This window comes from Sinocyclocheilus grahami, unplaced genomic scaffold (assembly GCF_001515645.1).
Source record: "Sinocyclocheilus grahami isolate Dianchi unplaced genomic scaffold, SAMN03320097.WGS_v1.1 scaffold32.1, whole genome shotgun sequence".
Classification (NCBI taxonomy): Eukaryota; Metazoa; Chordata; class Actinopteri; order Cypriniformes; family Cyprinidae; genus Sinocyclocheilus; species Sinocyclocheilus grahami.
The window spans coordinates 3,506,082-3,529,788 of NW_015505211.1; the positions used below are offsets into that span (position 1 = coordinate 3,506,082).

At 37.4% G+C, this 23,707-nt stretch overlaps 3 protein-coding genes across 6 annotated transcripts in view; 2 read left to right on the forward strand and 1 right to left on the reverse strand.

Annotated features, from left to right (window-relative positions):
- The window catches only part of LOC107577550 (uncharacterized), an 11,003-nt gene extending 583 nt beyond the window's left edge, over nt 1-10,420 (forward strand). Inside the window, exons 3-21 of one of the 2 annotated variants that reach the window (XM_016263623.1) lie at nt 110-258; nt 360-550; nt 1,885-1,993; nt 2,123-2,664; nt 2,872-2,948; nt 3,101-3,195; nt 3,298-3,492; nt 3,822-3,919; nt 4,096-4,209; nt 4,334-4,424; nt 4,524-4,599; nt 5,793-5,944; nt 6,040-6,191; nt 7,388-7,568; nt 7,675-7,836; nt 7,913-7,991; nt 9,928-10,010; nt 10,080-10,140; nt 10,363-10,420. In XM_016263623.1, coding sequence (XP_016119109.1) covers nt 110-258; nt 360-550; nt 1,885-1,993; nt 2,123-2,664; nt 2,872-2,948; nt 3,101-3,195; nt 3,298-3,492; nt 3,822-3,919; nt 4,096-4,209; nt 4,334-4,424; nt 4,524-4,599; nt 5,793-5,944; nt 6,040-6,191; nt 7,388-7,568; nt 7,675-7,836; nt 7,913-7,991; nt 9,928-10,010; nt 10,080-10,140; nt 10,363-10,408 — 2,653 coding nt within the window. In that variant the 3' untranslated portion in view covers nt 10,409-10,420. Of the gene's footprint in view, nt 1-109; nt 259-359; nt 551-1,884; nt 1,994-2,122; nt 2,665-2,871; nt 2,949-3,100; nt 3,196-3,297; nt 3,493-3,821; nt 3,920-4,095; nt 4,210-4,333; nt 4,425-4,523; nt 4,600-5,792; nt 5,945-6,039; nt 6,192-7,387; nt 7,569-7,674; nt 7,837-7,912; nt 7,992-9,927; nt 10,011-10,079; nt 10,141-10,359 lie in introns of both variants that reach the window. The other variant, XM_016263616.1, reaches the window with a different exon arrangement.
- A 338-nt stretch (nt 10,421-10,758) lies between these two features.
- On the reverse strand, nt 10,759-15,493 carry LOC107577568 (spindle and kinetochore-associated protein 2). Of its 3 annotated transcripts, XM_016263637.1 has the most exons (8): nt 15,436-15,493; nt 13,675-13,764; nt 13,422-13,598; nt 13,158-13,232; nt 11,796-11,838; nt 11,546-11,678; nt 11,232-11,384; nt 10,759-11,199 (listed from the first exon to the last, which is right to left on the reverse strand). In XM_016263637.1, exons 1-7 carry the CDS (start codon nt 15,463-15,465, stop codon nt 11,252-11,254), a joined length of 681 nt encoding a protein of 226 aa, XP_016119123.1. In that variant the 5' UTR covers nt 15,466-15,493; the 3' UTR covers nt 10,759-11,199; nt 11,232-11,251. The 3 variants fall into 3 exon arrangements, with proteins under 3 accessions (XP_016119123.1, XP_016119118.1, XP_016119128.1); XM_016263632.1 differs by having other exon boundaries at nt 10,759-11,384; XM_016263642.1 differs by lacking the exon at nt 15,436-15,493 and adding an exon at nt 14,187-14,402 and having other exon boundaries at nt 10,759-11,384.
- Nucleotides 15,494-16,258: 765 nt separating this feature from the next.
- On the forward strand, nt 16,259-22,456 carry LOC107577591 (malate dehydrogenase, mitochondrial). The gene is made up of 9 exons (XM_016263652.1): nt 16,259-16,470; nt 17,886-18,054; nt 18,664-18,747; nt 18,986-19,095; nt 19,219-19,344; nt 19,472-19,549; nt 19,808-19,907; nt 20,088-20,239; nt 22,157-22,456. Exons 1-9 carry the CDS (start codon nt 16,408-16,410, stop codon nt 22,286-22,288), a joined length of 1,014 nt encoding a protein of 337 aa, XP_016119138.1. The 5' UTR covers nt 16,259-16,407; the 3' UTR covers nt 22,289-22,456.
- Nucleotides 22,457-23,707: the final 1,251 nt, after the last annotated feature.

The window sequence follows — 23,707 nt, forward strand, 5'->3', positions numbered from 1 at the left end:
TATATATAAATAAAATTACTTCAATTTAGGAAATGTGTAAATTAAATGGCTTATATTCATAATGTGATTTTTGTGTTTGACATGCCTTTACCCTCTATTCCAACTACAGTGAGGGAACGACCCCCTACACCCCACCTCCTGTTCTTTTGCCTCTCAGCCTGATCAACTGGGCAGCTCCAGAAGTGATTAGATGTAGAGCATGTACAGGAAAAGCTGATCTCTATAGTGTGTGCGCCCTTTTACAGGAGATCTTTACAGGTACCTTCATGCATGTGATGTAAACTGTAGAGCTTATGTAATAGATCTTGTTTTGTGTTACTAGTTTGCGACTTGTAAAGCAATTATATTGCTTTGTGCAGATGCTGTGCCATGGGGCTCCACAGACCCACGCTGGATAAAACGGTCAGTAGAGGCCGGTCAGGCTCTGATAGCAAACCCTGCTGTGCCTGAGCCTTATTACCACTTCCTGCAGACGGGCCTCCAGCACAGAGCCCAGCACAGGACCAGCAGCCTGCATGATTTGTGCTACAATCTACGCTGTCATATAAGGGTTTGCACACTGGTTTAATTCTGTTACTGTATCTCATCAGTATGTATCAGTGCACACGTAACAGGTTCTATTTTCTGGATGTTCACTACTGTTCAAAAGTTGGTGGGTGATATGATAGAAAAAAGTAAAATTAGTAAGTAAAATTATTAAAGCTGCAGTCCGTAACTTTTTTTGATTAAAAATGATCTGAAATCAATATTTGAGCGAGTACATAACCAGCCAGTGTTCGAAACTATTGCCTTACTTTAGCCCGATTCACAACGGTCAGCTTATAATAATGTTTTTTTTCGTGGTACGGGTAGGTTTTTGTGGGAAATTCGAGCATGCCGCTGCATCATTACGTCACTTCTGTAAACATAAAGAAGTTGTCCCGGCTACTAGGCTATTGCATGTGAGGATCCTGCAGATGGCCGATCGTTTATAGCCTTTTCTCACAGCAGCTGGACTAATTAAATGTATCATTTTGATGGCTGATTGTAATCCAGAAAGGATTATGTGTTTATGAAACACATGTGAATGAAATTAAATTATATTCCAGTTTTAAATGTGCTTCTGATTACAGATAGCCTGGAATTACACAAGATTTGTATTTTAAAGACAACCAGTTCGAAGGGAACATAATTTGCTTTTTGGGTTAAAAGAATTTCTTAATATGAAATTCGAGTGGTATGACAATTTATAGATTAGACCAGGGATCCTCAAATCTGGCCCACGAGATCCACTTTCCTGCAGAGTTTAGCTCTAACCCTAATCAAACACACCTGAGCATGCTAATCAATGTCTTCAGGATCATTAGAAAATCACAGGTAGGTGAGTTTGATTGGTAGTGCGATTTATTGTAATGCATTGGTCGGAAAACAAATGTGGCAGACTTGTTACTTACTTGTTCAGACGACAATATCCGGTGAAAATGCTTATTTGAGTCATATATTCCAAGACGTAGGCTTGAATCTGTGAGTGCAATGTACAATACTGGTAAAAAATTTATAGCCTGAATGCACTGTAAGTCACTTTGGATAAAATCGTCTGATAAATGCATAAATGATTAATTATTATTAAATTACAATATCCACACCGGTGCGGTGACTGATACTGGCCACACATACTCCTCAAAATATTAGATTCATCCGCGCTGGAGTTGTGCCACCGTACAACCCACGCAAGGAAGATAATTCCACACACAGCTGCAATTGCAGGTTTTCAAACAGAGATGGCGACAAAGAGGCAAAACTTACGGACTGCAGCTTTAAGGATACATTGTACAAGGTTTTTGCAGATATAGAGAGTAATATATACCAGCATGAGAGTAAATGGTGCAATCTAATCTTCAACAGGAGATAAGAAGCGAGAAGACGAGAAGTGGATGGCACTCATGGTCAGCTCTTCAGAGCATCCCTAGATGGAATACTGATATTAATCAGACAAGAGAGCAAGACAAATCTGGTGAGATTTCCATCCAGTCATGATTAGGGAAACTTTTAGAGCATCGGTTTTGTGAGAAAGTGTCTGTTGAGAACATTAATGTAATGTAATACATTAATATAGTTTGAATGTCCTATTTTTTCCTCTTAGTATATCAACACTGCAGGACTGCAGTACACAATGAGATCCGGGAACATCACCTGAAAAGAATCTACAGAGAAGAAGAGGAGTCCACCACAGACACTAATGACCTACACTCAGATATTTCGCATAGTGACATCACTGCTTTGCATGAATGGCCAACTACCCATCATACCCCACTCTCTGAGGCACCTTGTTCTAACCATAGGGATACAGACAAGGATCTGGCAATTAGTCGCTCTATCTCAAAGCATGCTGGCTCCATTGTTCTCAACCTCAAAGTGTCTCAGGTTCTTCTACAGCAAGCTGAGCAGAGTCTGGATAATGTGGAGGCAGCCCAATTGGGCACCCCATGCTTTGATGAGGTGGATGCTGTGATGAAGAGGGCGAACATGGAAAAAGAGCGCAATGATGGTGTTGGGAAGGCTATGGGGCCACCGTTCGAAAATTATACATCCAAGTGGACCATTAATGGAGATGAGGAGGTCAGTCAGTGCAGTTCAGCTCAAGATGAGAGCTTCGAAAGCACATCCTATCCTAGTAGTGTACAGGTATGTGTCACGTTTGATCAATTTAATGTGACCTTACAGAATAAAAATATTAATTTCTTGAAAAAAAAATTTACTTACAATAAATTAGTGAAAAATACCACCAACAGAGATCACCCTACAAACAAAAAAGGAATGGCAATCAGTATAGCTTAATGATTTAAATAGTTTGTTAAAAAATATATATAAGGAAAAAGCTTTTAATTACAGGAGGAGAAAAGGGACTTGAAGAGAGTTGAAACAACAAAAAGAGGACAGCAACAGACAGGACATCAAACGTCTGAGAGGTACAACAGTATAAGAGCATTAGCAGAAAAAGACTAATATAAGTCATATAGAAAAGTAGAATGCTAGATGGATGGCAACAACAGGAAGGATATATATGAACAAATAGGCAAGAACATGACAAAAAATAAGCAAATACATCTCTTTCTTTCAGGTTATATGTACAACTTGGGTTGTCTGAGACCCAGAAAGACAGCACAGGCCGATCTTGTCTTGAAGAACATTTCCTAAAAAAACCCTCATGGACCAGTGAGAGACAACAGCCACACCATTCATTATCTTCATGTGCAATTTATCCATTTCAAAGACTGTCTAAGAGGTGACATGTTACCTTTTGTTTGTGTCATGCAGGTGAGATTAGTGAAATGGTGGCCCTAATGACACGTGGGCGCTTGGGGTCACCCTTGAGTGCTTTTGGCAGCAGTGACAGTGAGGATGTAGTGGAGCAACAGCTCCACCTACAGGACAGACATAGTGTGAACAGCTACCAGGAATCTGAGACCCAGGAAAGCACTGATCTGGAGCAACTATTCAAGAGTTTTGCCGGTAATAGAGCTGTGCCTGAAACTGCTGTTAAAGGGATAGTTCACCTAAAAATTAAGATTTTGTCATCATTTACTGACCCTCATGCTGTTCAACTCAACTGTGGGGTTACCCGCATTCTGTAAAATATTTTCTTTTGTTTTCAACCGGATAAAGAAACTCATACAGGTTTGGAATTGGAACTTAAAGGTGAGCAAATGATGACAAAAATGTAATTTAGTGTTTTATTTAGGTTAAATTCAGTATTAAATTCCAAAACTTTTTTTTTTATAATTTAAAATAAGTATGTAAATATATGCAAATAAATATGTTTAAATGCTATTTAATGCCAGGTATTCAGAGTGATAGTGAGGAGAGCACAAATTACCACACTATCAATCACACTTTTGATGTGACCAATGGCGTGCTGGAGGCTACAAGCCAAACAGAGGTGATAAACTGTGACCTTTATTTATATTTGTTTTGTACCAGTTAATTAATGTTTTTTCACATTAAATCATGATTGCTGTATGACTTAAACCTTGATTAACATTATAGGTGAACTTCTAGAACAAAATGCTATAAAAATGCTAAATATGTACACTTTAATGTATGTTGTGTCACAAGGACGAGGGAAGTTCAGATGGTGCAGACTGTACACAGACACAGCAATCTAGCATGTTCTACACACCCAAACACTACCTGTCCAAGTGTGCATCATCTGGTGAAGAGCGTTCTCAGGTGAAAATAGACTATTTTAGTTATTTTTATAGGACACTCTTTAAATAACACAATAAAATCAGAAGATTAGGCATATGCCTTGAAGAATAAAGGAGGTATAATTCCCCCAGCCTTTATTTCTCAGTCAGAGGATGAGTTGGACGTCACAGTGGAGGTGTGTCGACCCAGCTCATCCCCAGCAGAGGGAAAACAGGCTGTTGAAAACAGTCTGAGTGGTATGTAGTTCAAAACAGCCTGCACTCATTGTATTGCTAGCTTTGTGGGTAACATTTGTCCTTTTGTATAACCTTTATATCACCCTTATTGTTATCTAGAATACCATCTTGCTCAAGAGGACTCAAAGGATTCTGAATCTATTACCCCTGTGCACAGGTGCATTCCTACCATCAGGTACAAGAAATAAAGCATCTCACACAAAACTCAGTAAAGGCTGATAAAATTTAGTTTAATGTAACAACAATATTCTTCTTTTATTAACTCTACACCAAGTTAAAAATGTTGAGATCGGCAGTGTTATTTTAGTATTATTTATATTCTGTATTTTCAGTTTTGTTTTAAATTATTAATTTTTAGTACTTTTCTTTGCTTTTGTCAGTTTTTAATATTTATAGTAGTGCTCCTGTGGCTCAGTGGTAGAGCATTGCGTTAGCAGCACAAAAGGTCATGGGTTTGATTCCCAGGGAACACACATACTGGTAAAAAATGTATAGCCTGAATGCACTGTAAGTCGCTTTGGATAAAAGCATCTGCTAAATGCATAAATTAAATTATAATAGTAGTCAATAATATAGTCAATAGTAATATAATAGTAACAAAAGGTTTATTTTAAGTAAAGACATTTATAATGTTACAAAAAATTCCTATTTCAAATTAATGCTGTGCTTTTGCACAGAATCCCCAAAAATGTATCAATGTATCAGTTTTTTTTTAAATTTTAAGCAGCACAATTGTTTTCAACATTGATAATAATGAGAAATGTTTCTTGAGCAGCAAATCAGCATATTAGAATGATTTCTGAAGGATCATGTGACACTGAGGACTGGAGTAATGATGCTGAATATTTAGCTTTGCCATCACATGAATAAATTACATTTTAAAATATCTTAATGACCCCAAACTTTTAAATGGTGGTGTATTTTGTCACTTTCGTTAAATGCATGGGTCATTTGTTATTCAAAATTACAACTACCTTTGGCTGAGTCTGTGCTCCGTGTTTTGGTAATTTTGTTTCGATCAGTTGTTTGCCAGACCTGGCTGAGATTGCAGTTTTTTTTTAAATTTTAAGCAGCACAATTGTTTTCAACATTGATAATAATGAGAAATGTTTCTTGAGCAGCAAATCAGCATATTAGAATGATTTCTGAAGGATCATGTGACACTGAGGACTGGAGTAATGATGCTGAATATTTAGCTTTGCCATCACATGAATAAATTACATTTTAAAATATCTTAATGACCCCAAACTTTTAAATGGTGGTGTATTTTGTCACTTTCGTTAAATGCATGGGTCATTTGTTATTCAAAATTACAACTACCTTTGGCTGAGTCTGTGCTCCGTGTTTTGGTAATTTTGTTTCGATCAGTTGTTTGCCAGACCTGGCTGAGATTGCAGACCACTCCAGCATATCCTGTTCACCAGCCTATCACCAAGAATGGGTGGAGTCAGCTGAAGGCCCGCCCATCCCTCTCAGCAGAGGACATTCACACTGTAACAGCACCCCACGCAGCCCAAAAGGTACAAAGTGAATCAGAAAAATTTAACATAAATCAAGATTCAGAATATGTTGTGTGGGTCAGTTTTGTCTAATTGTGAACACTGTTTAATTACAGGCCATAGGACACACATTCAATATGTGCAGGTTGGCACTGAACCCCTCCCTCACCTCCAGAGTCTGTTGGACTCATCACCATGGGGCAGTGCTCCATCCCATACTGTCTGCACAGAGAGTTACGCCACAGCCAGCACAGGAGACAGCAGCACTGTCAGTCAATGAATCATTATATTTGGAATAATAGATTTCTACAATCGTATCAGTATCAGCCAATAAATATGACTTTTTATGTTTTACGTATCAGTCCAACAAGTTATATATAACAGATATATTTAAGCTGACAATCTATGCTCAAATGAACACCCCAGATTATTTATACCAGTTGCCCTAAATAATGTTAAACATAAAACATCTACTTAGAGCCTGTAAGATTTTTTTTGTCCATAGTACACAGGCATTTTGTTTCTATAATCTTTGTTATATTTGTGTAATTTTTAACTTTTACCGTACAAAAGAATTTTGGCTATATGTTAAAATGAAGAATTAAAAAGAATAATAAGTTTAAGTTAATAATAAGTTAAAAAGAATAAAAAATAAAGTTACAAATAAATACAGAAAATTATTAATAAAGGAAAAGTAAAAATTAATTTAGCAATAATTTAATTAATTATGTTTTATCAAGTAATTTATTCCTTTATCTATCTATCTATCTATCTATCTATCTATCTTATCTATCTATAATTTCTGCAGGTTTGGTCCCCCTGTAATAGTAATGTATAATTTAATTTATTATTTTATATTAACTTATTATTTATTATAATGATTTGATATATAAAATAGTTATAATAATGCACTGAGTAAATGCAGCTGGATAAAACAAAAACTCTGTCTTCATTTCAGGCTGCAGAGCAACAAAATTACTTTAAAGGGGGATGATTCTTTTCTATACCCACTGTGTGTGTGTGTGTGTGTGTGTGTGTATATATATATATATATATATATATATATGCAATTTAGACTTATAAGGTGGGTGTTTTTTTATATCCTTTACCTATATTCCAGACATATTATTAATTATGAGTTATTAGCCAAAATTTCAATCAGTGCATCTCTGATTTCTAATATGTGCTTTTAAATGTCATCTTTACTACTGGGATAATATGATGGCACACTCTAGCATTCAAGTATCTTCAAAATTGTTGTAATGTGGTTTATGCAAATTGACTTCACTCCAAACTTTTTCAATTTCAAAGAAAAGACAATTTCTTTATATTACATACAAATGCTTGTTGTTGTTTTGTTGTAGAAGCTTTCATCTGATAAAAGTAAATGTACCATTATCTTATTTTTGTATCAATATAATCACAGCTAACACACTTATATTGATATCCTGCTTCTCTTTTCAGACAAATGCCTCTGTGTCCAGCGTCCTGCAGTCTCCAGCGTTAATCAACATCTCTAAGGATGGAAGGGAGGAAATAGACTCTCCCTCCAGCGGTAATGCAGAGTTCAACACTGCCAGCTCTGGAGCCAGACAGACCACTGAGACCAGCCAGGGGACCAGTGAAGAGATAGAGCTTCCTATTGGTATGACACTTTATCATTCACTGCAGTAGTTTTCTAAAACTTAACTTAATTATGGGATGCATTTGCCATGATCATGAATCAAACTGTTTGTTTGTGTTTCCTGCAGAGAATACTGATGTGGATGAGGAGGGACAGGAGGTAGGTGACGGCCCGTCAGATTCTGAACATCGATGTGAGCAAGAGTCCGCTGATGAAAAGGTGTTTGATGATGAAAACAATGCAGAGAGGATGGAAGGGTGTGAGGGTGAAAACCCATGTCAGATACATGGTAAGACAGATCTACAGTAGGGCTGTTTTTATTACTTTAAGTGAGGAATTGAAGTAATGTGCTTCTGTATTTTCAGACCAGCATCCAGATGTCAACCCTGCTGATATGGATAGTAATGCAAACTTACAGAGTCATAGCCTTGATGAAATGGAGAGGTAAAGCCCCCAATACTTTGCCTTAGTAAAGGGATTTAATTTACTGGTTGTAAATTTTATGACACAGTGATGACAAAAAAAGAAAAAGTGGCATATCAGTGTTAAATGACTTCTTGAACAAGAAAAAAAAACATTACTGTATTTGATTAAAGATTATGAGCACATGGATTGAAAAAAGATTATGTGTGTGCATAAATTATTGGTAATACATAATGCAAAATTCCATAAAAAAAATATGAATGGTCATGGTGACTATTAAAATTCAGAATAGTCTACTGTCTACAGCAGTAAGGATTTTATGGGGTGGGTATTTATGTATTTTAATTGAATAATTTGTTCACTTTTTAAGATCCAGGTTAGTAGGTTCTAGGGATGCGCGATATCACGATTTTTGATCGTGGACAAATGTCTTCATGATCTGCTTTTGAAGAAATATTGTAGTACCGTGCTACAGCGCACATATTATCAGTTGCAGTTCTGACTCCTCCGTCTCAATATACTGAACAACGCGACATAAATTCACATCAAAAGTTAACTCAGCGTTAGAGTTACAGTCACGGGACTCCGCACTTATTTGCAATCACAAAAGTAAATTATTTGCATGTGCTTTAAATAAAGCCTTGCCGGTTAAACATTTCATTTGCGTGCTGTTCTGACATGTGCTTTTTCTGAGCGCATATACCTGAGGCGCACACAGACTAACAGCGCCTGATTACTGGACTAAGTTATCATTCATGTCTGATTGCGCAAAAAAAATATTGCTGTCAAAAAGACACAAGGTTTACATAGAAGAACAGCTGGTTATGTCAGTGAAAGTAAACGGTTGAGAAAAAATCGGACGTGTTGTTGTATGTTAGATGCGTGCAGTGACGGCAGACTGTAGTACTAAAAGGGAAATTAGTTTAGCTGTACTGCACTTGCAAAATGGTAAAACCAAAATGACGAAGAATCGGGATAAAATCGTGAATCGGGATATTACATTTTTGCTATATTTTGCTATAGAGTCTCTGTGAGTGTTGAAGCTCCATGTTTTTCTATGCAAACAGACTGTCTCAAAAATCAGCTTGGAAGTGTCTGGATTTTTATGAATAGGACTAAATATGTCTTCTGAATTATATTTTACTCTTAAAGGGATAGTTCACCCAAAAATTTTAATTCTGCCATTAATTACTCACCCTCATGTCGTTCCAACAGTAAGACCTTCATTCATCTTTGGAACACAAATTAAGATATTTTTGATGAAATCCGAGAGCTTTCTGACCCTGCATAGACAGCAAGGTAACTACCATGTTCAAGGCCCAGAAAGGTAGTAAGGACATCGTTAAAATAGTTCATGTGACATCAGTGGTTCAACCGTAATGTTATGAAGCTACGAGAATACTTTTTGTGTGCAAAGAAAACAAAAATAACGACTTGATTCAACCATTTATTCTCTTCCCTGTCAGTCTTTGACGTGCGTTCATGACGGTACCACGCATGTGTGATGCTGCTGACACAGAAGCCAGCGTTCTGACGTAGAACATGCATGCCCTGTGGCTTGTTTGCAAGCAGAGGAATGCACACACATTCCTCGTGGTATTGTTGTGAATGCGCATCAAAAACTGGCATGGAAGAGAAGAAATTGTTAAAGTATAAAAACCACAAAAAGTATTCTCGTAGCTTCATTAAATTACGGTTGACCCACTGTCACATGGACTACTTTAACGATGTCCTTACTACCTTTCTGGGCCTTGAATGTGGTAGTTCCCTTGCGGTCTATGCGGGGTCAGAAAGCTCTAGGATTTCATCAAAAATATTTTAATTTGTGTTCCGAAGATGAACGAAGGTCTTACAGGGGTTGGAACGACATGAGGGTGAGTAATTTATCGCAGAATTTAAATTTTTCGGTGAACTATCCCTTTAAATTATGTTAAACATTAATTTGTACTCTGTCTAGCGTGTCTCAGTCTGACATAAAAGGAGAGGGGGATGTGAAAGAGGACTTGGGTTGTCCAGAAGGGGACTACATAGAGACATCAGGTACATGGAAAGTCTTTGTCTTGCCGCCTTTCATGGGTTAGTATACAAGCTCATGTGTTCTTTCTGTAGAATGTATAAACGAGCTGGGAGAGAAGATTGAGGCAGCTGATCAGGAGAACCATCCTAACAGGTGCACAAGAAGCCTAGAATAAAATGCATTTGACCTTTGGAATACAGTGCTAGTGTATATCCTATTGCTTATATGAGCAGTATAGATATTACCAACAGAAATTAAACCTTTTACAGATAAATTACTAAAATTAAAAACTAGTTTCAAAATCCTGCTGGCTTTCCTGGTTGAAAATGCTCCACAATTTATTTTTGTCATTTCATTACTATTTTTTATTAGCAGAGTTCTTGAGCAGACAGTTCCAGAGTCAGTCAATCTGCACCGTTAAAGATGAGCCGATCCTGATGTTTTGCATCCGAATCGTTTCCATTTTAGATGCTTAAGTCATGTGGTTTGTGTTCCTTTGTTTAATTTACTGTTTAATGAAAGAAAATGTTCCAAATAAAAAAAACTTAACCTTCAAACTTATGTACATCAACAATTTGAGCTTTGATGTTCCTATTGACCTTAATAAATAGATGTAATCATTTTTATGTTTTAAATTCCATTTGGGGTTCTGATGTTGTTGCTACAGAAATGTAGTGCCAGTGACTTGTTGTATTCAGTAGCTTTTAAATAAAGGACCCATATATATATATATATATATATATACACACAGTTTATAAATAAAAGACATTTTATACCAAACTCAAAAGTAATTACGACCGTAGCCTAATAAAAAGTGAATACACTGAATCTTACATTGAAATAACGGTCTCCTCTGCTTCACTGAGATCTGAAATTACATAAACACCTGTTTCCCTTTACAAAAAATATAAACTCTTATGCTGTACAGTTTCTTTCTTATACAAATCTAATGATGCCACAACAGGTCATGATATAGTTTAATGGCTGAATAACATTATGCAGAGGAAACAGGACAGAAAAATAACAGGAAAAAATAAGTTTAGTCCTTAAAAAGACTGATAAGATTATTTTCTTTTAAAATGTATGCAATCCTGATTAATGGATATACTGAACCTCACGGACGCAATGTTTTTGAAATATTTTCAAGTTCACTGTCATTCCTGTTCTAAACTTTTTTTAGGGTTTTACTTTAGCACACAGGTGGAAGGAACTGGAGGATTTACACATTTTGGTGGGGTTTGTGGGTCTAATTGGTCCCTGTTTCTCAGTCTTTTGCCAGCAATGACACAAGTCCTTTTTTATCCAGCTCAATGAGTTTAAGGTGCTGTAAGGTCTTCAATGCAGAATCACTAACTTTCATGTTCAGCTTCTTCATCCTCTGAGTGCTTATTGGCCCCCTGAAGATACAAGAATGAAAATATTTAGATCAAATGTATTCGTAAACACTTTTCTTTGTAGAAGTAAAACCATGTAGTTGACTGAAGTTACAGTGCATTATCAATCATGTTAGGACTCGGGGTTAAAGGTGAGGTTTTTGCATAAATATGACCAGACAAACCTGTTCTTATCTGAGAAGTACTCGGATAACTGCTTATAGAGCGTGTTGAGGTCATTCAGCTTCAAGTTACCACGTACACTCTGCGGGACAGTCTCAAATGTCCCCTCAGGCACCTCTTCACGCACATTCTGTGCTACAAGGGAGGGGGGGAAAAAACGATATAATTGTTGATATTGAAAGATGCTGATGACCTTTGAAATTGTGCCAATGTTACAACTGCCTTATGTTGATAGTTTTCTTTTGTCCTTACATTCAGACTGTGCTTGAGTTTGAGGTTCTTCTGTCAGCACGGCCTAAAGAAACAAACACATTCACTAACTCAAAGTAGCTTTTTCCTCAAAACGTCACAAATAAATTACATTTTAACAGGTACATGCACTGCAGTTTAAAAATTAGGGTCAGTAATTTTTTTGTTAAAGTATTTTATTTAATATTTTGTTATAGATATTTATTTTATAGTTATAGTAATTTTGTTATTTGTTAAAGTAATTTATTGAACAAGGATGCATTAAATTGATCAAAAGTGACAGTCGAGACATTTATAATATTAGAAAGTATTTCCATGTTTTAAAAAATGCTGTTCTTTTGAACTATTCAAAGAATTCTGAAAAAAAAGTATCATGGTTTCCACAAAAATATTTAGCAGAATAAATTTTCAAAATTGATAAACAAATCAGCATATTAGAACGAGTTCTGAAGGGTCATGTGACACTGAAGACTGGAGTAATGCTGCTGAAAATTCAGGAATAAATTAAGATTTCATAATTTATTAAATTAGAAAACAGTTATTTTAAATTGTAATAATATTTATGTTGTATTTGAACAAATAAATAAGCCCTTGGTATGCAGACGAAACTTAAAAAATGTAATTTAAAATCTTACCAACCCCAAACTTTTAAAGGAACACTCCACTATTTTTGAAAACAGGCTCATTTTCCAACTCCCCTAGAGTTAAACAGTTGAGTTTTACCGTTTTCTAATCCATTCAGCCGATCTCCGGGTCTGGCGGTAGCACTTTTAAATGTAGCTTAGCATAGATCATTGAATCCGATTAGACCGTTAGCATCTCGCTCAAAAATGAAGTCAAGAAATTTGCTGCCGTACCATGGGTGCAGCAGGCGCAATGATATTATGCAGCGCCTGAAAATAGGCTTACTGGAAGTTACCTAGCTGGGGACTATTTTCAGGCGCTGCATAATATCGAGCCTGCTGCACCCATGGTACTGCAGCAAAGTTCCTTGATTATTATGCCAGAATGAGAGTATAGTTCCTAGCCATATCGGCCTAGAAAATCGCAACTTTTCATTTTCCGTTCGTCTTAGTACACGATGTAACTACAGAAGAGTCAAGTTTTAAATAGGAAAAATATCGAAACTCTATGGTCATTTTTGAGCGAGATGCTAATGGTCTAATCCGATTCAATGATCTATGCTAAGCTACAGCTAAAAGTGCTACCTCCAGACCCGGAGATCAGCTGAATGGATTCGAAAACGGTAAAACTCAACCGGGAGTTGGAAAATGAGCCTATTTTCAAAAATAGTGGAGTGTTCATTTAAACGGTAGTGTAGTTGTGTAATTATGGTAATAAAAAGCATTACAAAATAAGTCTAACCTCTACATTTAACGCAGCAACGGATGAGCAGAGAACATCTCTCGCTTCTTGTTCTTCTTCTGTCAGTGGCGGAACCTTGAACAAGATTTCCCATTAGCACACATATAGTCCGAACCCAAAAACCTCATGAAACTACTTTATTTTTTCCAAAGACCACCCCTTAACCATGGTAAAATAATTGTGTATGGCCTGTGGTGTAGTAAAATTGACATGGACCTTTTGATTTGATAGATATGGGCTGTTGTTGCACAACTGAATGAATACCTGCACATCTGCTGTGTTCTGCAGCTGTTGAACCATCTGCACTGTGGTGTCCAGGTGAGCTCGTAGTGAGTCCATGGATCGTTTCTGTTCCACCGCGATCTCCTCCACCTGTGTGCACAGGGCCGCATGCCGCGCTTTGATCGTCGACAAGTTCTCCAGCAACTGAACAGGGTTTCCCTGAAATCCACAACCACAGATTTAGAAACACAGACTTTAGTCAGTATTTAAAATTAACAAATGAATACGAATGTACCTCAAACGTGCCCGCTTCTCGCGCACTGGCCATGAAGTCGAATTTCAGCCGCTTTTCCACATATTCTATATCAGCTTCTGCTTTCTGGAACTACAAGGACACAGATCTAAACATCATAATTCTTAAGCATTCAGAGGATTTAATTCGGGAGTTGTTTGCTGTTTGTACAATTTGGTATTTAGTGGCCCATCTGAATGAGGGTACAACCTAAAACCTGAAACCCTATTAGCAATATTGCACTACTCTGAACACAGTGGACAGCAGAGGCAATACTGATAGGGTCCCAAGAATTAGGATTAGACATTATGACCTGTAAAACAGAAAACAAACAACAATATGCCAAATGAGACGGTGAACCTCTTTGAAAACTTCAAACATTGTGCAAAGCTGCTCTCAGATGCTTTGACAATACTATTGCACTGCTAGCTGTCCAATACAGTAGTGCAATGAAGTCAGAGCACCTGTTAACAGCATTGTTAACAGCATATGGCTGGCCACGCGGTTGACCCTACCTTTGAGAAAAATCCCTGGCCAATGCCCTTTTAACATTGCACTGCTTTAATAACTGGGTTATCAGTAGTACAATATAAAAGGGGCACTGGACAGACGGTACGCATTCAGGCCGGTCCATTTGCATGCTGAAATATCCAATCATGTAAATAATGTCAACAAAAAGCCTGGGAAGAAAAACACAGTTGTCACATAAACATTAAAACATAATAGTGCTGTGATACAGATATGTAGATGGTTCATAATAAAGGCAATAATTTAAAAAGCAAGTGCTTGTTATGGTATTTTGTTCATTATAGCTTTTTTACATTATTTAATTTAATAGGTAACAGCCATCTTTTTCCCCCCTTAAAATAACTTGAGAATTAAAACTAACATACATATATATATACACACACATATAAAAGTATATGTATATAAAAGTATTATTATATGGCACTTCTGACACTGGCAGTGAAGTAAAGTTACTAATGTTAGTTCGCAACAAAGCGCAACACTGCGCCCCCTATCATCTCTAATTCCTAATGATATTTGAACTCATGAAAAAAAATATTAATGCATGTTATTATGGTTTTACTTAAACAGAATACCAATATAGTTTTCATGAGAGAACGCAGGCATACAATTGATCAGAGTCTTCAAAAGCTGAACTTCTACGAAGAGGACTGTGCGTCTTCCAGAAGCAATGGACATATTTTATATAAATTGTTATCGGTTAATAACAATTGCTACAATAACTTGATGTGTATATAAACTCATAGTGTTTACGCATATTTAAATATCTTATGGAATAAGGTATAAGGACTCGGGATGCAGCGCGCGGTCTCGCAGACACCCGCACAGGCCCTCCCGCACCCGCAGTCCCCTCACCGCCGATCAGCGATTCACACAGCAGCTATCGAGCCAAATTAACACTTTTCGGAATGAATGCCATGGTTTTGATTCAAAATATGCACATTATAGTAAATGAATCATATTACGGCTGATTTTTGCTGTAAATATAAATGACTAAAGACATTAGCAGCGGCAATAGTTAGCCATCCAGCTACATGTTTTTCGTGATTTTCTCCCCTCCAACCTCAGGGAAAGTCGGGCATACACAGAACACGTAATTCTTCGTGTTTCTTCTACATTATGTTGTCTATAGTAAAGGCACCCGTGTTATTAACAGTTAGACGCAAACGATCGGTTTACACTTGAAAACATTTGATGGAAATGTTTCGCTGGAAAAAAAAAAACCCCCCCGCTTACCATCGCCTCCAGTTTATCAACCGTCTCCATGTTGAATAGTTTACATTCCTGAAGCAGCCCCGGAAATATAAAGCTCGCAGCAGAACGCAAAACCTTCTCTGATTGGTCAGCTGTCAGAGAGCGTGGAAGATGATTGGTCAGTTCGGAGGGAGAACGAGAGGGAAAGGGGCGGTATGTTCGGGATGGAATTCTAACGTACTGTCTTCATAGACTGTCTTGTAATGTACTACACAGTGTATGTATAATCAAAGTCCCTTTTTTCTATAGTCTTTGGTATAATGCATAGTAATTAAAACTGTATGTAAAACATGTATGGAGAATTCAGTGTTGCTGTTGGTTTTTTGACTTTCGGCATTCTGTTGATGCATGCATGCAAAAAATTTATTATATTTCAAACGTAGTCATACTCTGCACAGTATATACATACGCCATACTACGAGGTATGTGTAAATACACAAATATTTTGTCCAATGCCTTGAGAATTACAGGAAGAGACCTATTTTAATGCTTAAACAAATTCAGTACTAAAACTGAAGTCTTGATTGCAGTTAATATTGTACTATTTAAAAAAAGAATAATAAAAAAATTGTAATAAATAAAAAAAAATATATATATATATGTATACTACTGTCCTTAAATAGTAATAAAAAATTCAAAGAAAAGTTTCACTGACGTTTCGCCAAACCGACCAATCGACCGCCAGAATGTGAACAACCATTGAAAGAGTAGGCGACGATAAACCCCTCCTCTTTGGATGTGACTGACAAATATTCTATTCAATCATAGCACTGCATACACACTGCTACACCAATCAGAGAAGGCCGGGCCCTCGTAGAGTCAACAAAGCCCGGCTGCACCGTAGGCTCGTTCTCGCTCGGTTGTCTTGTAGAGGACATTGGAGTCACAGTCAGGAGGGCACTATATCAAATATTAATTTTAAAACCGCAAGCACTTACAGAAAGTCGAGCCAGCATGTTCTCCCGCGTCGCTAGACCTACCGCCACCCTCCTCCGGAGCTTGTCCACCTCCTCCCAGGTAAAATCTCATATTTGTGAACATGCGAGAGCGCTAACATTAGCCTCCATGATTTGCATGAATGTGCGATGACGTTAACATGTCAAACTGAGATTAATACCAAATCTACTTTTTTCCTTTACTCATGCGTGTTTCTTAATGAGCCATAGACTACAATAGTATAAATGAAACTAAGTTAAGTAAACTTGCATCCAGTTAACCGAGAAATTACCTTGCTTGATATTTAGCCATCAAATTGACAGTGTAGGCGTTGCAGTCATTTGTTAGTCATATAGTATTCATGTTTATGGAAGTTGCAAGGATCTTTCTGGATTCCCCATGAATCTATTGAAATCCTGCTATCTGGCATGAGAAGGTTTTCAGTCGACCTTGCCAACTAGTTTAGTTTTCCTGTGTAGGATCATCCTGGTTAGAGGTGGTATCACTTTGACTCACGCCCACCTTTGAAAGGTCATTACTGTAATCAGCTACTTGGCTCACTGTTGCGTAGTAAATAAAACAAAGTGTCTTGATCTGTAATGAGAGATCAGGCTTAATGCAGCTTTGAGAAAAAAACAAAAGTGCTACAGAGATGTCAGATGTGCCATCTAATATGTTTTATGCTTTATAAGGCTTATACTTTTATTTATATGCAGCAGGAGTTGTCAAACTGAGATCTGGGGACCATTTAAAAATTTAAAACGGTAAAATGTGAAAAATGTAAATCCGATTCAACTAAATAAGCAAATATAAAATATTTTATTAGTGAATAAATAGTAATATATTTTCTTTATATGAATAAACAAGACGTCCAACAGTAGAGTAATTTAGTGAGTAGAATGTTACAAATTTAATAATGTAACAAACTAAATATTTTGCAGATAAAATTTTACACAATATAAAATTGGAATTTTATACATAAAAATGTCCTTCTCGTGAGAATGATTCAATTTGGTAGTCCGTGGCATTTAAAAGATTCTTTGTTATAAAAGTTTTTGACATTCTTTTTTTTTAACATAATGCAATGCATGCAACTGCCATTTGTATAAAACTAATTAGTTTGTTTGCTTGCTCTAAACATTCATATGCCAATACAGTCGCCTTTGTACTGTCTAAACTGTTTTTACAGAATACTTAATCACTTGGTTTAAACCCTCCCTCTCTTCGGCATGAGTGGTAGTAAAAATTCCCGCTGGCATTTTTCCAGGCTGAAAAGGTCCCAAGGTCAAGATAATTTTAACATTTCCATTCAGTGGTTCTTCCATATTTTAATTTAATAATTTTTTTTACAACCAGATTAATGATCAATGTATATAATGCATACAACAATATAAAGCAGTACATTTATTGGTCTATGGAATCAAAGGGCATTTAATGATAAGAGTAAGGTGGATCAGCATATATTTTGATGCATTGCAATTTTTTTCTCCTTGCAGCACAATGCGAAAGTAGCTGTCTTGGGTGCCTCAGGTGGCATCGGGCAGCCCCTGTCTCTCCTGCTGAAGAACAGCCCTTTAGTGAGCGAGCTTTCACTTTATGATATTGCCCACACTCCTGGAGTAGCTGCTGACCTCAGTCACATTGAGACCAGAGCCACTGTCACAGGTACAGACATGGTTTCAGCTCCTCCAGCCTAATTATTACGTTTTTATTAGTTGCAGAGAAGTCAAATTTGCTACTTTAAAGTTGGCATAAAATGAAAATCCACCCCGTTTATTTTCTAAATGCATCTGATTGAACTTCTCGTGAAAGATTCACCCACATAATTATTTTTAAGCCTGTAATTTGTAATCAAAACTCAAATGGTAAAACAACACGCTTTTCTCTTGTATGCCAGACTTCTTCAGTCATTTAGATTACTTAAACCCTGCCAATTTCTTAGTCAACCTCAAGCTCACATTTAGATTTGCCCTCACCCAATCAACAACTGACACATAAACCAAAGGCCCCATCCTACTTTTTATTTTTATTTTTTCCCAGAAATTAACTTCACTCATATGTAATTCATATCAGCAGCAAACCGTACCCCAGACCACCACTTTTAAGTGGACTCTGGTACGGTTTGCAGGTGAGTACCCGAGTTCGGAAGACGGCGTTCACATCATCCAAAAGTACCAAACTCTGACGCCAATCGAACCCGGATGCGCACCAAAAGTGCTAGTGTGAAAGCACCCTAAATAGGTCTGCTATAGTGTTCACTGTCTTGCCTTGCAGGCTACATGGGAGCAGATCAGCTGGGTGCTGCACTGAAAGGCTGTGATGTTGTTGTCATCCCTGCTGGTGTCCCAAGGAAGCCTGGTGGGTATATATATATATATTTATTTATTTATTTTTTACCTCTGCTTTATTATTTTTTTTAAATTGCATTTAAAGTCAGCATGGAATGGCGTTTGTAAACCATTTTATGTGTGCATATGTGAAACAATATATTCAACACAAAATGTTGGCTTGGTGATGTAAAATGGGATCAGTTATAAATCAGAAATTTATAGAAACACACCAGAATTTCGTTTTGTTTTGCTTTACATTTTTCTAGGTATGACCCGTGATGATCTGTTTAACACCAATGCCACCATTGTGGCCACATTAGCTGATGCTTGTGCCCGTCACTGCCCTCAGGCCATGATCTGCGTCATTTCAAACCCAGTAAGTATAAGGTCTCATGAGCCTTACATTGCTGAGATATCACTTTATAACTGCTCAAAGGTGACAAGGGTTTATAGCACTATACATCGGTTTCATATTGAACTTTGATTTTGTGAATTTCAGGTGAACTCCACTATCCCAATCACATCAGAGGTGATGAAGAAACATGGCGTCTACAACCCCAACAGTGTCTTTGGTGTCACAACACTGGATATTGTCAGAGCAAACGCTTTTGTTGCTGAGCTCAAAGTGAGTTCTATAAATTCAATACTGATAGAAGAGGAGTTTACATTTAAGTGCAGATTTATTTAATGTCATCACCAGAAAACATATTTACACAGTCAGTTCATTGTCACCATTACTGCAATATTTCCAGGGCCTTGATCCCGCCAGAGTCAACGTGCCCGTTGTTGGAGGTCATGCAGGAAAGACCATCATTCCTCTCATTTCACAGGTAAGAAAAACCTGTATTACTACCTAATTTATAATATATTCAATAAACATAAGTTTTTGGCAAGATATTTTGTAGGTTGCTTGTTTTTTAGTTTAGTGGCGTTGCACTGTATAACTCCACCCACAATGAAATCTCATTGGTCCAAAATGCCAATGGTGCCATAAAAACTTCTGATTGGCTGTGATTACTTTTGAACAGATTTTTTGGACTATTTGGTAAAATTATATAGATTCTTATTTTATTCTGTGTTGTTTTCAGTGCACTCCCAAGGTTGAGTTCCCTACAGATCAGCTGTCTGCTTTGACAGGCAGGATCCAGGAAGCAGGAACTGAGGTTGTGAAAGCTAAAGCTGGTGCAGGTGAAAACTGAAGTTGTATTTGCTCTGACTTTTTTTTTATTTATTTTTTTTATATATATATATTTTTTCCTTTTTCTTTGGGGTTCTCTAAAGTTTGGTTCCTTTGTGTCACTGGCATTTTAGTTGTACAGATGCTTAATTTAGTGAGAAGATCTGGAATCTGAATATGTCTGTTCATAGGCTCTGCCACTCTGTCCATGGCCTATGCCGGAGCCAGGTTCACATTCTCCCTTCTCGATGCCATGAATGGAAAAGAGGGTGTTGTTGAATGTGCATTTGTGAGATCTGAGGAGACAGAATGCAAATACTTCTCTACACCTCTCCTCCTCAGTGTAAGTCTAGTAGACCTTCTTTAGAAGTTACTTCATGTTATTTTTAGATCATACAAGGTCAAAGTAACAATGACCTGGGGGGTATTCCAAAAAGCAGGTTATGTTATAGGTTATAATGATTGCACAACCATCAATTAGGTGGCGATATGCACTAAGCATGTAAACGACCATTGAACAAAAGAAGAAGAAGAAAGAAACAGCATGTAGTGATGGGAAGTTCGGATCATTTTACCAACTCGGACCTTTGAGTCTCGTTCAGCAAAATTAACGAATCTTTTTTCGAGTCATTTCGTTCATTTTAGCAAAATAAAAATGTTATATGTTACTTCCCTAATATGTCTACTTATGCAAACGTTGATCACACTACAAACTATACAAAACTGCTATAAGAAACCGAAAAGATTAATTCATTGTTTACCTGAGTCTTCAGTCTATGATTAGCTCACCACCTCTTATCTGACAAGTCTTCGGGTTTGGGCTTATGGGGCTGTCACGTGATGAATGAACGACTCAAACCCGAAAACTCGAGAGATTAACTAATCAATTCTCTCTCCGGCTCAGACTGCATTGGTTAAAGCTTATGGGGCTGTCACGTGATGAACGAACGACTCGGAAAAACACGAAGACTCGAGAGATGAACTAATCAATTCTCTCTCCAGCTCAGACTGCATTGGTTAAAGCTTATGGGGCTGTCACGTGATGAACGAACGACTCGGAAAAACCCGAAGACTCGAACCAGGTGAACTACTTGACTAATTCCAGTACAGAACCTATAGGATGTTGCGCATGCGCGACTGAACGAATCACTCCCCGAGACGACTCATTCTTCCTGAGTCACATTAAAGATTCGTTCAAGAACGACCCAACACTAACAGCATGGCGCGCTTTTTCTTAGCGTCCGTTTCCATAGTGACTCATCGATTCCTCGCTCTGTTGAGAATGGGCTTGCTTGAGATGAGCAAATTCTGCGCAGAATCGATCACCGGTGATCACCGCGAGATGCATGCTGGTTAGAAAAGTGTCCGACTTGCCTCCGACTTGCTCTGATGTCATGCTGACGTGTGCAAAAAAACTCTAGCGACGGCGAGGCGGCTGTGTCGGATTGTGCAGTCGAGCAAAGTTGCTCTCCACTGACTGCTCTGATCAAAAGCATGATGGGAAACGACTGACTGACGACACAGCTTAATGCTCATTGGTTCAGACAACTGTGATGCTGCGGTTCTCTTCTAAAATATATATTTTTTAAAAATCTGATTTCATGTGATTATGTATTTAAATTATGCATGACTATTCCCAAACACGATGACAGTGCGATCTCTGTGTGAGATATGTGATTGTTGTCATATTTCTATAAAAATCTAAAATACATGTTTGTATTAAAGTAAAAATGGATGTTAAATACACCTTTCGTATGGAATTAAATAGCAAGCACTTTAAGTGTCTTGTTCATCATTTATTTTCATATAAAAGTATCAGAACTGAAATTATATCATGTTCATAAGCAACACAGCCCGTGAGTGAGAATAACGCGATATATGTCTTTGATCTCGTTGGTATCTGTTCCACTTCGAGAGGTCAGAACTGTCTGTCTTGACTGCGCTTATTTCACTCCTCGCCTCACTGCAGCCGCCTACTCTCGCCTTCATTTCAGGCGAGGCGCATCTCAAACAAGCCTAATGTCTTGAGTCTTAACCAGGAACATACTCTGAGTTGAATGAACTTACTCCCGGACGCGTTTTTTGGAACCACTCGCGTAAGCAAGGTTTGGGGTTAATCAACCGAAAGTTCAGGGTTTAGCTGATGATAAGTTAACCGTGCTCTCTGGAATACACCCCTGGTAAAGTAGAATAGGCTTTCTGTTTATTTGTTTGTTTGTTTTATGAAGATTTATTTAGAATTTTCTCCTGCTTTTCTCAGAAAAACGGCATTGAAAAGAACCTTGGTCTTGGCAAGCTCTCTGCATTTGAGGAGAAGCTGGTAGCTGAAGCCATGGATGAACTGAAGGGCTCCATCAAGAAAGGAGAAGATTTTGTTGCAAATATGAAGTGATCTGTGCTTGTGGCACACTACCTGTGAAATGTCATTAATTTATAAAGCCGAGTCATTGTATGTCAACAAGGTTTCCTAAAAATGTATTTTCATCATGTTCAAAGATGCAGACAGTCTTTGTACTGATTAAATGGTCAAATCCACCCATCAATAAAATGGTCTGTTTACGGTTATGTCTTTGGATTTCAGTTCACTCAATTAAAAATATTGCTATTTTGCTATGAGAATTTTATTGATTTGCTTTTTGTTGTTGTTGATAATTAGATGCGATTTGAGTGACTCATAAATGGATGTGAATTAATTTTACATAAACCGAAATGGCTCCGAGTAATCCTGCTGTCAGTGTTTTGTTTTTTTTCCCAAACAAAGACCCTTATTCAAATGATTAGATTTAGAATGATTTAAAGTCCCCATTAAATCAAAAATAAAGTAATTTTTTTTTTTTTGGGTGTTAGTATCAATATGTTAGTCTTAAGGTTATCTATAAGGCAGTGTGCTCCAAAACGGTGACAAAATTCGCATTTAGAAGATCTAAGCATTCAAAGCTTGCAGGTCGTCACTTCCGCCAAAACGGCTCAACGATTTTTTTTTTTGACGTCACATCGTACTTCAGCTTCTCATCAAACTTTGTCCAATCAAATGCTCTCTAGATTCCGAAGCGCACAAACTAGACCTACACTAAAATAGACGCTGAAGCCTCGACACAGAATTAGTATTTTCTGTACAGTGAGTGGCACGTAGAGCACTATGCAGGGGACAGGGAACGATTAAAACAGTGTAAATATGCTTTCCTTTGAGGAAAAAAAGAAGTCTGGTTTCGCGCTGTGTCACGCAAAGCACCACACCGCACACACTCTGATCCGGTCCAGAGACTCGATAGCACGGAGCGGATCACATGCGCGAGTCGGCGCAGACCACAAAATGTATCGGAGCTATTTGAATTCTACTCAGAATGCTATATTTTATAGCAGTATGGATGAGATTGTGGCTGGCATAACCTGTCAAATGCGGCTTTACAGTAGGGATGGGCGGATCGATCCTTAAGTATCGATACTTTCGATACTGATGTTGTATCGAAAGGATCGATCCTCACATAAAAATGTCGATTCTAAAGTGCATTTTTTTTTTACATTAATTTTATTTACTTATCAAGAAATTCGGTGCATAAAATAAGCTTCTAAGTGGAAAAATAGACTATATTAGCGAATAATTGTGTTGAATTGAGCCATTTCTCCTGCTCATCGGAACACGCAAATGCTGAAAGACAGAACCAATCAATCACAGACAGCGTTCGCTGCTGACGCATGGCTCACAGTGCTTGTTTAAATAGGGCTGCGTTTCCCAAAAGTATCAGAAGCATTGCCACATTATTACATTACATTGTTACTATATATAAAATTAATTCTGAAAAATGCATCA

Excerpts from the sequence above, each read along its gene's own strand:
- LOC107577568 (XM_016263637.1), bottom strand. The coding sequence starts at position 15,465 with ATGGAGACGGTTGATAAACTGGAGGCGATG. Across the intron at positions 13,765-15,435 it reads TTGATAAACTGGAGGCGATG|TTCCAGAAAGCAGAAGCTGA; the intron begins GTAAGCGGGGGG and ends GTGTCCTTGTAG. Across the intron at positions 13,599-13,674 it reads GAGAAGCGGGCACGTTTGAG|GGAAACCCTGTTCAGTTGCT; the intron begins GTACATTCGTAT and ends TGTGGATTTCAG.
- LOC107577591 (XM_016263652.1), top strand. The coding sequence starts at position 16,408 with ATGTTCTCCCGCGTCGCTAGACCTACCGCCACCCTCCTCCGGAGCTTG. Across the intron at positions 18,748-18,985 it reads TGGTGTCCCAAGGAAGCCTG|GTATGACCCGTGATGATCTG; the intron begins GTGGGTATATAT and ends ACATTTTTCTAG. Across the intron at positions 19,345-19,471 it reads CTTTTGTTGCTGAGCTCAAA|GGCCTTGATCCCGCCAGAGT; the intron begins GTGAGTTCTATA and ends CAATATTTCCAG.